The sequence below is a fragment of the Solanum pennellii genome, chromosome 8, assembly GCF_001406875.1.
Source record: "Solanum pennellii chromosome 8, SPENNV200".
Taxonomy (NCBI): Eukaryota; Viridiplantae; Streptophyta; class Magnoliopsida; order Solanales; family Solanaceae; genus Solanum; species Solanum pennellii.
Genome location: NC_028644.1, coordinates 1,514,714 through 1,526,184, shown reverse-complemented (window position 1 = coordinate 1,526,184; position 11,471 = coordinate 1,514,714). Strand labels below are relative to the sequence as shown.

At 34.5% G+C, this 11,471-nt stretch overlaps 3 protein-coding genes across 6 annotated transcripts in view; all 3 read left to right on the top strand.

The window, feature by feature from the left end:
• The window catches only part of LOC107028573 (O-methyltransferase MdmC-like), a 9,940-nt gene extending 8,632 nt beyond the window's left edge, over positions 1–1,308 (top strand). For 3 of the 4 annotated variants that reach the window (XM_015229684.2, XM_015229685.2, XM_027918970.1), the window contains exons 7-10: positions 604–673; positions 752–817; positions 892–969; positions 1,045–1,308. In XM_015229684.2, coding sequence (XP_015085170.1) covers positions 604–673; positions 752–817; positions 892–969; positions 1,045–1,086 — 256 coding nt within the window. In that variant the 3' untranslated portion in view covers positions 1,087–1,308. Of the gene's footprint in view, positions 1–603; positions 818–891; positions 970–1,044 lie in introns of all 4 variants that reach the window. The other variant, XR_003579952.1, reaches the window with a different exon arrangement.
• A 1,698-nt stretch (positions 1,309–3,006) lies between these two features.
• LOC107028572 (transmembrane 9 superfamily member 9-like) lies at positions 3,007–9,056 on the top strand. The gene is made up of 7 exons (XM_015229683.2): positions 3,007–3,207; positions 6,220–6,384; positions 6,469–6,578; positions 6,675–6,783; positions 6,874–6,986; positions 7,121–7,271; positions 7,655–9,056. The coding sequence occupies exons 1-7, from the start codon at positions 3,085–3,087 to the stop codon at positions 8,810–8,812; spliced, it is 1,929 nt and encodes a 642-aa protein (XP_015085169.1). The 5' UTR covers positions 3,007–3,084; the 3' UTR covers positions 8,813–9,056.
• A 960-nt stretch (positions 9,057–10,016) lies between these two features.
• On the top strand, positions 10,017–11,208 carry LOC114078255 (fasciclin-like arabinogalactan protein 14). The gene has a single exon (XM_027918784.1). The coding sequence runs from the start codon at positions 10,043–10,045 to the stop codon at positions 11,069–11,071; it is 1,029 nt and encodes a 342-aa protein (XP_027774585.1). The 5' UTR covers positions 10,017–10,042; the 3' UTR covers positions 11,072–11,208.
• The last annotated feature ends 263 nt before the right edge of the window (positions 11,209–11,471 follow it).

Below are 11,471 nucleotides of genomic sequence, written 5' to 3'. Positions count from 1 at the left end.
GGGGGGGGGGGGGGGGGGGGGGAGGCGCAAGGCGGTTCATCTGAACACCCTTCGCCAAAAAGTAAACTATATATATTTTAAGGTCAATTATGTTTTATGCATTAATAGATATTGAATTTCCATGGCTTCGTTGTACGTTTACATCGTTATATTTTGAATTCCCTTAGTGAAAATCCCAGCTCCGCCACTATGAGTGACAACTCATATAGAATTTATGTTTCTTCCCTTTTTAGCAACTGCTTCTAGATAAACTTAGCACCATTACAAGGTATAAAAGATGTGATTTTCGAGTCAGATGCCTCATTCTGAAAAGGCTATGATGGAGTATGGTTGGATTAAGATACTTTCTAATATGCAATGTGACAATACTAAACCCTTTTTTCTAGTTAAGTTACTTTCTTTCTATAAACTTCCCTCGCTTGCACTACTTCGAGATTGAAGGTTGATGGCTAGAAGAAACAGCAGTAGCTATCAATCTATCTGTCATGGTGAGGAACAAATTCAGATGTCTCGAATATTTATATTTAGAGGAAACAATAAGTTGTCCTTTCAGTGACATCGACAAAAAGAGGGAAGTCATTCACTATATACCTCCATTTGCAGATATGATTTTGCATTTATTGACGCAGAAAAGAAAATGTATCAAGAGTACTTTGAGTTGCTGCTACAACTGGTGCGTTGCACGTCTAAAATTACTGCATTGTTTACTAAACCTGGCAATCTGAAGTTGTAAAAGCCATTCCCTTCACAGGTAAGAGTCGGAGGTCTTATTGTAGTCGATAATGTCCTATGGCATGGAAGAGTTTCCGATCCACTGGTAAAAAAACAAACAGTTTCCCAGTTTGTCAACTCCATAATATGATTCAGATTTAACTGATATCTTCTTATCAGGTAAATGATTCCAAGACTCTTAGCATTAGAAACTTTAATGAAAACTTGATGAAGGATAACCGCGTCGACATCAGTATGGTAAGCATGAGTTCATCTTGCTTCTTTCTGCATTTGGAAATGAAGTTCTGATATCATTTCTCTGGCTTTGTTAAGGTGCCTATTGGTGATGGTATGACAATTTGTAGAAAAAGATGAAGCATAAAAAAAGAGATTGGATATTGAACTACCTTAGCCAAGCCATTTTATGCTTGTTTAGCCTAAGTTTCTAGTGTAATATTTTGTTGTTTCACTTATTCATTTGTAAGAGAGTGTAAATTTACGGCGCGAATCCAGATTTAGTAGGGCTCCAATGTGGGTACCAGACATCGGGTTGAAAATCAAAAAATATATATATATTTGACTTCTCACCTTGGACTTTTTGTATTTCAGTTTACTTCGTCTTGAAATATTTATCGTGTTTTTCATTTGTAAGAGAGTGTAAGTTTATGGCGCGAATCCAGATTTAGTAGGGCTCCAATGTGGGTACCAGACATCGGATGGAAAATCAAAAAAAAAAAATTATTTGACTTCTCACCTTGGACTTTTTGCGTTTCAGTTTACTTCGTCTTTAAATATTTATCGTGTTTTTCATTTACACACCTGACATTAATTAGGAAGGGGTATTTGATTATTGTACCTTTATTATGTCTTAAAGATGTCATATCTCTTTATTGAATATTAAATATGTTTGTATCTTTTTTATAACAATATTTTACCTACACAGGTATAATAATTGTCTAATGAGTAGTATGTCATTTTTAAAATTACTATCTTATAACAATTATCTTCCATAAAAAATATAACCTCAAAAATTATTGATTATAGATCTAGAGATTTTGATCAAATATTTTAATACACCATATATATATATATTCATCTTTAAATAATTTTCCTTTTCTATAAAAAAAAATATGATTTAAGAATAACATTAAGAAAAGAAGACCTCATTTATTTAGGAAAAATCTTGAAACCAATCATACTAATATAAACAATATATTTTTTTTTAAAAAAAATAATTAGATTATTGTGTCTATATTTGCCTATAATAATTTATTTAAATACTAAATATCATTATGAACGTATAACAATCGATCACTAGGAAAATAAATAAATTTTAACTAACTGTATTATTATAAAGAATTTGAATCACTCGTCATTTATCTATATAATAGTATGTTATTTTTAAAATTACTCTTCTATATCAATTATCTTTCATAAAAAAATACAATTTCAAAAATTATTTATATATATATATATATATATAAATTTTCATCTTTAAATTATTTTCCTTTTCTAAAAAAATATGATTAAGAATATCTTAAGAAGACCTCAATTTATTTAGGAAAACTCTTAAGACCAATCATATTAATACAAACAATATATTTTTTAAAAATAATAAATAAATAATGTATCTATATTTTGTCCATAATAAATTATTTAGATACTAAATATCGTTATAAACGCATAATAATTGATCACTAGGATCAGAGGCGGACCCACGTTGGATCCAGGGTGTTCACCCGAACACCCTCAGCAAAAAGATACATAATCTACATAAGGTAAATTTTCTGTATTCTGTAGATGCGTATATTTTGAACCCCTCAATAACAAATAAAAAATAGATGGCTCAATGGTAAGACCCCTGAATATTAAGCTGCATGCCCCAGGTTCGAACGTGCCAAAAGTGTAATTTTAAACCCAAAAAAATCAAAGGGCCCATTTTGAAAAACTTATTTACACGTTTATATTTTTATTTTTCAAACCTCCTGAACGAAAATCCTGAGACCGCCACCGACTAAGACAATAAAAAAATCTCAAACTAACTATATTATATTATAAAGAAATTTGAATCACTCGTCATTTATCGCTCTTCTCTATAATAAACAATCAAAAATCTCAAAATCAATAATATATAGCGTATCCGAAATTATACTTTCACAAGTCAACTTTATCGCGATTCTAAAAACTACTTATTAAATTAAAAAATAATAATAATAATAAAAAATATATATATAGTACTAACTTTTTTTTCACCAAGTGGGACCCTGAAAAACGCATTTATATAGCAAACAACGCCAGTCTCGCTGTATTTTTTTTTTTTTTTGGATCTGAAGAAAAAAACCAATTCCCAAATCTAAACGCCATTTTTTCACCATGGGAGGAGCTTGGCGATCTCTGCAAATTCCTTCATTGATCTGCGCTATTTATCTTCTTCTTACATTCAACAATGTCTACTGTTTCTACCTACCCGGTGTTGCGCCTGAAGATTTCCAAAAGGTTAGTCAAAATTTCATCATGTTTATGTATGTATCATTGTTAAATTTTGGATAAATTTTGAAGTTAGATCGGATAGATTAATCGTTTGTTTTGAAAAATGAAAATGTAGATATTTTTGAAGCTGTGTATAAAATTACTAGTACAGTGATGCAATTCTTCTCGTATCGAAATGTGTTTGCATAAAATGGAGGTGCATTGCATTGTTGTTTTGGGATTTCATGAAGCGATTTGCTAGATTTTGAAGCTAGATCGGTTAGATTAATCTCTTGATGGAAAATTAAAAATGTAGATATTCCGAAGCTGCGGATAAATTACTGTATAAGATGAAGAATGTTTTATGTATGTGTGTGCACAAAATGGAGGTGCATTGTTATTTTTGTTGATAGTTTCGGATATCATGAAGCAATTTGGCTGAAGTTTGAAGCTAGATCGGTTGGATTATCACTTTTTTTTTTATAAATGCGAATGTAGATAATAGTGGAGTCTTGGAGGACTAGTAAAGTTGTCTGCATGTGACCTAGAAGCAGTCATTAATGCCTGCATTAGTGTTGATTGTCTACATCACACCCCTCGGGGGCAGCCTTCCGCAGTTCCTGCTAACAATGCTTTGTGCACTGGACTACGTGTTAATAAAAATGCGTATTAATCACTGGACTATATACAATGCAATTCTTCTCGTATCAAAATGTTTATTCATGTGTGTGCACAAAATGCAGGAGAATTGCTTTTTTGTTGTTATTTTCAGATATCAAGAGGTAACTTTGACTTAGGTTTGTAGCTAGAGCTGCTAGATGAATCACTTTTCTTTTAAAAAAAATATAAAAATGTGGATATTCCGAAGCAGCATATAAATTACTATATGTGATTAATTCTTCTAGTATCAAAACGGTTGTCAAAGTGGTGAAAACTGCACATTTTAAATTGTTGATGGAAAAAACTTGAAAGTTTATTTTTGTTTGAATATGTGGAAGCAAAGTGTCAAACTTTTTTATTTTAATTTTGTGTTTGAATATCCTGTCTAAGGGAGTGAGCGTGTGTGTGTATTAAATGCTTTGTTAGGTTATTTACTGTTTGATTTGTGTGAAATTTACAGATCTCTGTTGATCTAGGTATGGTTTTGTGTTAAACTTTGGTGCTTTGATTTGTGTGTTTGTGTGGCTACTGTTGTAGAATCTAATTGGGTTTGATGGTTTATATTTACCTTGATTGGTGAGATGTTGAATTTAAAACCATCTGGATTCACCAATTGAATGAATAAGGAAAAACTATTGCGAGAAAGCCGAGAATGAAATAAAAATGGCATTGAGGCATAGTTACACCAGTTCTGCTTAATGAAGAGAGAATGAATGCAATGATGCAGAATAGGTAAAAAATGTTTATTTTGTAAAGAAGAAATGAAGTTTGTGTTAGTAAGTACACTTGTATTTTTGCCTGGAAACATACCGTAGATATGTGTTCGGCATAATATGTGTATACAGTATACTTATCGATAGGGCTAGCTTGTTCGAATCTCAATAAATCCACCATATACCAGCTGCTTCACCTAACACGAGTATCGGGTAACTTTGTCCATCAATATCAAAGTATATGTTAAGAAATTACCAACATTTTATGCTATGTTCCTTGGTTCTCACTTTCGGTGCTGTACTGTGTTGAGACGACATGAGTGTGGGTGCCATACACGTGTTCAAAGACATGAGTTTGGGTGTGGGATCTGTATCGGTTTGGTCAACCGATTTTGGGTATAAACGACAGAGAAATTCGGAAAAGATGCAATGGTTTTGGTAATAAAAACAAAAGCTAAGGTGAAATTGTAGAAAATGGAATAGTTTGAAATGTCTATGTGAGTCCTTTTCCTTTTATCTCCTCCAGGATTCTCCTCTTGATCAGTATTTTCTCCTCAAAATACCTTGTATTATGTCTCATAATTTAAGACATATAACTCTATTTTTAGATATTTGAATTACTTTAAGCCGAATCGCTGCACCCTTATTCGTACCCCCATAATCTTCAAGTTTAGATCACGAAGGATCCTACCTCTAAATCTGCACCCATATCGGTATCCCACACACGAATCCGAGCAACTTAGCTTGTATGCCTCTATGAAATTTGAACCTGGTCTCCCATGGTCCCCTCCTGTTTCATTGAATGTCAGACCACACTCTTGGTCTGTGGTCTTGGGTTCTATATGTATATTTTGTATGTATGTTAGTATTCTGATTTATTACCTTTTTTAAAAATATAATTTATTACTTTATTAAATGACAAGAACAAAGAGGTTGTTCTGCTGAGAGTCAATTTAAAAGTTCCCCTCTGGCATTATTGTACAAAGTTATTTTTCTTTTACTTTGCCACGGCCTTTACGACTTCCATTCTGATGGCATGTGCAATCTAATATTTTCCCTTGGAATACAAGTCAACCCTGCTCTATAAGTTGGATTTGGGCATTCTGACATGAAGGCAGCTAGTAAATTTTACGCAATGAGAATAATCAGGTTTTTCTGGGAGACTCCTCATGATTCTGACTGGATGCTTCCCTCTTTTCTGTCCTTCATTTGTCAAAAATGAAATTGATAGCCTTCAAAAATAAGTCTCATTCTCTATTTTATTCTGAACCATGACTGTTGTAGAAGTGTGTTGTCAATTGATTTTTAAAGTAATGTTACATGTTTTCTAGGATGCATGTTTATTGTGGAAAGTTTTGTATGGTGAAAGTGCCAATTTAATTCCCTCAGAAGAATTGTATGTGTATAAGCTGACTATATAGACTTGTTGGGTCACTTCACATATATCTAGGTCAGATTATGCCCAAAAAATTAGGCACCTATTTGTTTCATTGGTGAGTAGTGCAAGCTGGATGAGTTATATATAGATTTTGTTGTGTGAAAGGTCTTTTACATGTTCTTGGGCGGGGTGAGTTTTTTGAAAAATCATTGGGAGTTTATTCTTAACCCTAAAAGAAGGGAATACATAGGCTTTTCTGACTCTGGAAGGTGACGATGTTTGTTGCAGGGAGATCTTCTGTCTGTGAAAGTGAACAAGCTGACCTCTACAAAGACTCAGCTTCCTTATTCATTCTATTCTGTTCCTTTCTGTCGTCCAGAAAATATCATTGATAGCAGAGAAAATCTTGGAGAAGTGCTTCGTGGTGATCGAATTGAGAACTCCCCTTTTGCGGTCGGTTTCATCTACTTTATCACTTGATTTATTTACTTTATCTTATGATAACTGACTTCTTTTAGATCTATGTTTATACTGCAGTTTAAAATGAGGGAGCCAGAGATGTGTCATGTTGTTTGCAGGCTTGTTCTTGATGACAAGACAGCTAAGGAATTTAAAGAAAAAATTGAAGACGAATATCGTGTGAACATGTAGGTCAATTATTCTCTTGAGGAAACAGTGTCATTTAAAAGGATCATATTCTTCTTAGTTACTCTTCCTAACAATTTTCTGGATTCGTGTGTCAGGATACTAGATAATCTGCCTTTAGTTGTTCCAGTTCGGAGGTTAGAGCAAGAAGCCCCTCCTGCCTATCAGCAGGGAGTTTATATTGGTGTAAAGGGACAATATGCTGGAGTAAGGAATTTTATTGCAGAACTGATTTTATATGTAGTAGAGCTAAATTTCATTATGGTCTACTCATTTGCCTCGTGTGATTGCCTGCAGAGCAAGGATGAGAAGCATTTCATCCATAACCACTTGACATTTACTGTTAAGTACCATAAAGATTTGCAGACAGACTCGGCCAGAATTGTGGGATTTGAGGTCATGCCATTTAGGTTTGTTTTCAAGGCTACTCATATTTCTGCCTGCACTTGTAGTCTGAGGCATACTTTAATGTGTGAGATTTCACTTGCTATTATTGTTTAATCTTTTGGTGCCAAAGAACTGATATGGCTGATAATATTTCCAGTGTTAAGCATGAATATGATGGTAAATGGGCTGACAATACTCGTTTAACAACATGTGATCCACATGCAAAACGGACAGTATCTAACTCAAATTCTCCTCAAGAGGTTGAGGCTAACCAAGAAATCATATTTACATATGATGTTGAATTCCAGGTAACTTATCGAAATCTTGTTAGATATGGCTACTTAATGTGATACTCCCTCATCCCAAAACAAGTTTCACCTAAGGAAAAATCGTGTTCATTAGGAAATCAATAAATACAACGTGTAGTTTACTAAACCATCCCTATTTAATAATGTCTCTAGAAAATTTAACACTGCTAAAAAGTTGGAGTATAAGGATATAGTTAGAAAAAATACTATTTTTTGTCTTGAATTTCTAAGGTGACACGTATTTTGAGACTATTTTTGCTAAGGTGACACTTGTTTTAGGATGGAGGGAGAAGTTGTACTAGTCTTTTTTGTAATTTTATATGTTATTGTTTTTCAGTTTTACCTTTTGAGATTTATAGGGGATTCTCTGGTTTGTATTGCAGGAGAGTGATGTGAAGTGGGCGTCAAGATGGGATGCCTATCTTTTGATGGCTGATGATCAGATACACTGGTTCTCGATAGTAAATTCTTTAATGATTGTGCTGTTCCTATCAGGCATGGTGGCAATGATAATGTTGAGAACACTTTATCGGGACATTTCCAAGTATAACGAACTGGAAACCCAGGAAGAGGCACAGGAAGAAACAGGATGGAAACTAGTCCATTCAGATGTTTTCAGGCCTCCAAGTAACTCGGATCTGCTTTGTGTGTATGTTGGAACTGGTGTACAGTTTTTCTGTATGATGCTTGTGACCATGATGTTTGCCGTCCTGGGATTCCTCTCCCCTTCAAATCGGGGTGGGCTAATGACTGCAATGCTCTTGCTCTGGGTTTTCATGGGACTCTTTGCGGGCTACTCAGCTTCCCGTCTCTATAAGATGTTTAAAGGTACAGAATGGAAGAAAATCGCTCTCAGGACAGCATTTTTGTTCCCAGCAACCGTCTTTGTCATCTTCTTCGTGTTAAATGCACTCATCTGGGGTCAAAAATCATCTGGGGCTGTGCCATTTGGAACAATGTTTGCTTTGGTGTTCTTATGGTTCGGAATATCAGTCCCTCTTGTGTTTGTTGGCAGTTACATTGGTTTTAGAAAGCCAACCATTGAGGATCCAGTAAAAACGAACAAAATACCCAGGCAGATCCCAGAGCAAGCTTGGTACATGAACCCCATCTTCTCAGTTCTTATTGGAGGCATACTTCCATTTGGAGCCGTCTTCATTGAGCTCTTCTTCATCCTCACCTCCATCTGGCTGAACCAGTTTTACTACCTCTTTGGTTTCCTCTTCATCGTTTTTGTCATCCTTATAGTCACCTGTGCGGAGATAACCATCGTACTATGCTATTTCCAGTTATGCAGTGAGGACTACTTATGGTGGTGGAGATCCTACTTGACATCAGGCTCGTCCGCACTTTACCTGTTCCTTTACGCTACCTTCTATTTCTTCACTAAGCTTGACATCACTAAGCCTGTTTCTGGGATCTTATATTTCGGTTACATGTTGATTGCTTCATATGCATTCTTCGTCCTCACCGGTACCATTGGTTTCTACGCATGCTTCTGGTTCACAAGACTCATCTACTCGTCTGTGAAGATCGATTGATCCTCCAGTTCACTGGTTTGTCTGTCAACATGAATGCTGTAGAAGATTACAATTGAATATCCAAAGTTTTGAACATAAGATTATTAGTAAAATTTTCCAGTATTTAGTTCAGAACAAAAAGCTTCCTTTTTTGTTCAATAGAGTTCAGATGAAATGTTCCTTTACCAGTTGGTGAAGTTGCAGTTTTAAAATACTTTCTTCAATTTTCTTTAGTCTTGAAATACAAAAGAAAAAATTAATGCAAGTATCTCTTCATTTTGCGAATCGAACAAATAAAAATGAACATCTATTTTTCATATTGGAGACGACTAGAAATGGACAAGGAAGTATTGAATTCTAATCCATGATTTATTTAATAGATTTTTTAAGATATACTATATAATTATAATAAAAGTTTTTACATTATACACTAGATTCGACGATGAGAGTTGTTTTATGAGAATCTATGTGTGTTTTCTTTGTTGAAACAAATGTTTTATGAAGTTAAGTGATTTCCAAAAAAAAGACATTTATTTTGACTGAATAACTATTTTTAGTGTACGATTTAAGTTACATATACTAACAATATAAAAAATAGATGTAGTTTTTTAACCTATTGTTATATGTTAATTTTGATTAGGTTAATTACCAATGTGTACTTACAATAGATGGTAACTTTTAACAAAGACATTCAACTGAATAATTACTTTTATTCCTACACTTTCAGTCATATATACTGACAATGTAAAAACTTTTAATACGAAAAAACTTATGTAATTTAACCTATTATAATATTCTAATTACGAATGACTACTTACAATAGATGTTACTCTTTAATAATTTTATAAAAAAAAACACTAATTAGCTAACTCTTTTTGTTTTTACTGACAGTGCATACAACTTAAAATTAATCGAAAAAGGAGACTTTTTCTTCTATATCAACGCAATTTTTCTAGGTATGGTCAAAAGTAAATTCACATTAGGAGAAAATTATGCTTACAAGATCTTATGTAATTAGATCATTAAGACAAGATTAGTGTTGTGTAAGTACAACAGCTGTCCCAATAAGAAAGATTATTCTCTCTTCCACCATATCCTCCTATCCGCTAAATAAAATTAATTACCTCTAAAATAGGCGCAAATTATTTACACTAAGTCCTCATATTTCATTATAAATATTCTACCTTTTCATTTTCATCAAACCACCATCAAAAATCAAATTAGACAATATTTCTAATATTAATCCAAAAAATGGTTAATTTCAACACTTCACTCGTAACTTTTTTCTTCTTCCTCCTCTTGTTATCTCGAGCTAAGTCTTTTAACATTACTTCTCTACTTAACCATTACTCATCTTTTAGCAGTTTCAACAATTACCTAACTCAAAGCGGAGTGGCTGCGGAGATTAATTCACGGCGGACCCTCACTGTCCTAGTCGTTGAAAACAACAAATTATCGCCCCTCAAGGGGATGTCACAAGACGCGATAGCTAACGTCATGCGCGTGCACGTCTTACTGGACTACTATGACGTTCCGAAGATGCAAATGTTGCCTAACAAGACTATGAAGACACCTACTTTATTTCAAACGACTGGTTATGCGAACAACGATCAAGGGTTTTTGAACATGACTGATTTGGGTGTTGGAAGTATTTCGTTAGGCTCGGCTGCAGAAGGAGAAAGACTCGAATCGAAATTAATTAAATCTATTGCATCACAACCTTATAATATTTCGATATTGCAAGTTAGCAATGTCATTATTCCATCAGGAATCGATTCATCAACACCAACATCTCCTCCACCTACCCCTGCCCCAATTAGTAGTGCACCAACATACTCCCCTGCTTCTTCGCCCCATGGATCATCTGCCGCCCCTGGTACTGGTACTGACGCAGGGCCTGCACCAGAATCAGAGGCTGCCCCTGCCCCTGGTAATGATGCAGGGCCTGCACCAGAATCAGAGGCTGCAGAGACCCCTACAGAGGCTTCCCCTGCACCGGCTCCACATCATTTACCACCCAAATCCGATGCACCAACTGCAGAGACTCCTGCGAGTGGATCAGCTGATGCACCATCTGCTGGTGCACCATCATCTGATACACCATCGGCTGGTGCACCATCAGCTGGTGCACCAGAGGCCGATGCACCATCGGCCGGTGCACCAGAGGCCGATGCACCAGCACCAACTTCAACAGGGGATAATGCTAGTGCTAGTTCTATTTTAGGTGTTAGCTTAGTTTTCATTGCAATGACGAATCTCTTTCTCGTTTTAGTGATTTAGATGACGAATATTGATTTAGAAATCAATAACTTACTTTAAAATTTGAGAAAACTCGTTCGAGAGAGGTTGTATCGGAACCAATTTTTTTTACCTTATGAGTTATTAATAAATCTTTTCCGATACGAATTCTGTTTTTCTAATTTTATTTGACCAAGGAACTTCTTTAACGTGAAGAGTCAAATAGGAAATGAAACTTATGTTAGATTTATTATTTGTTCAGCGAAGATAAATTCATCATTTTTACGAGTCTAATTTATTATTAACTTCACTTAAAGTTTTGTAAAATTTAATAATTTTCAGAGTTTGGCATTCGAATATGTGTGAAATTGTTGAAATTCAAGAACCAATTTCTACGACTTCAAAATTCAGTTTCAATTTAATCACGTAAATCTAAATTTAA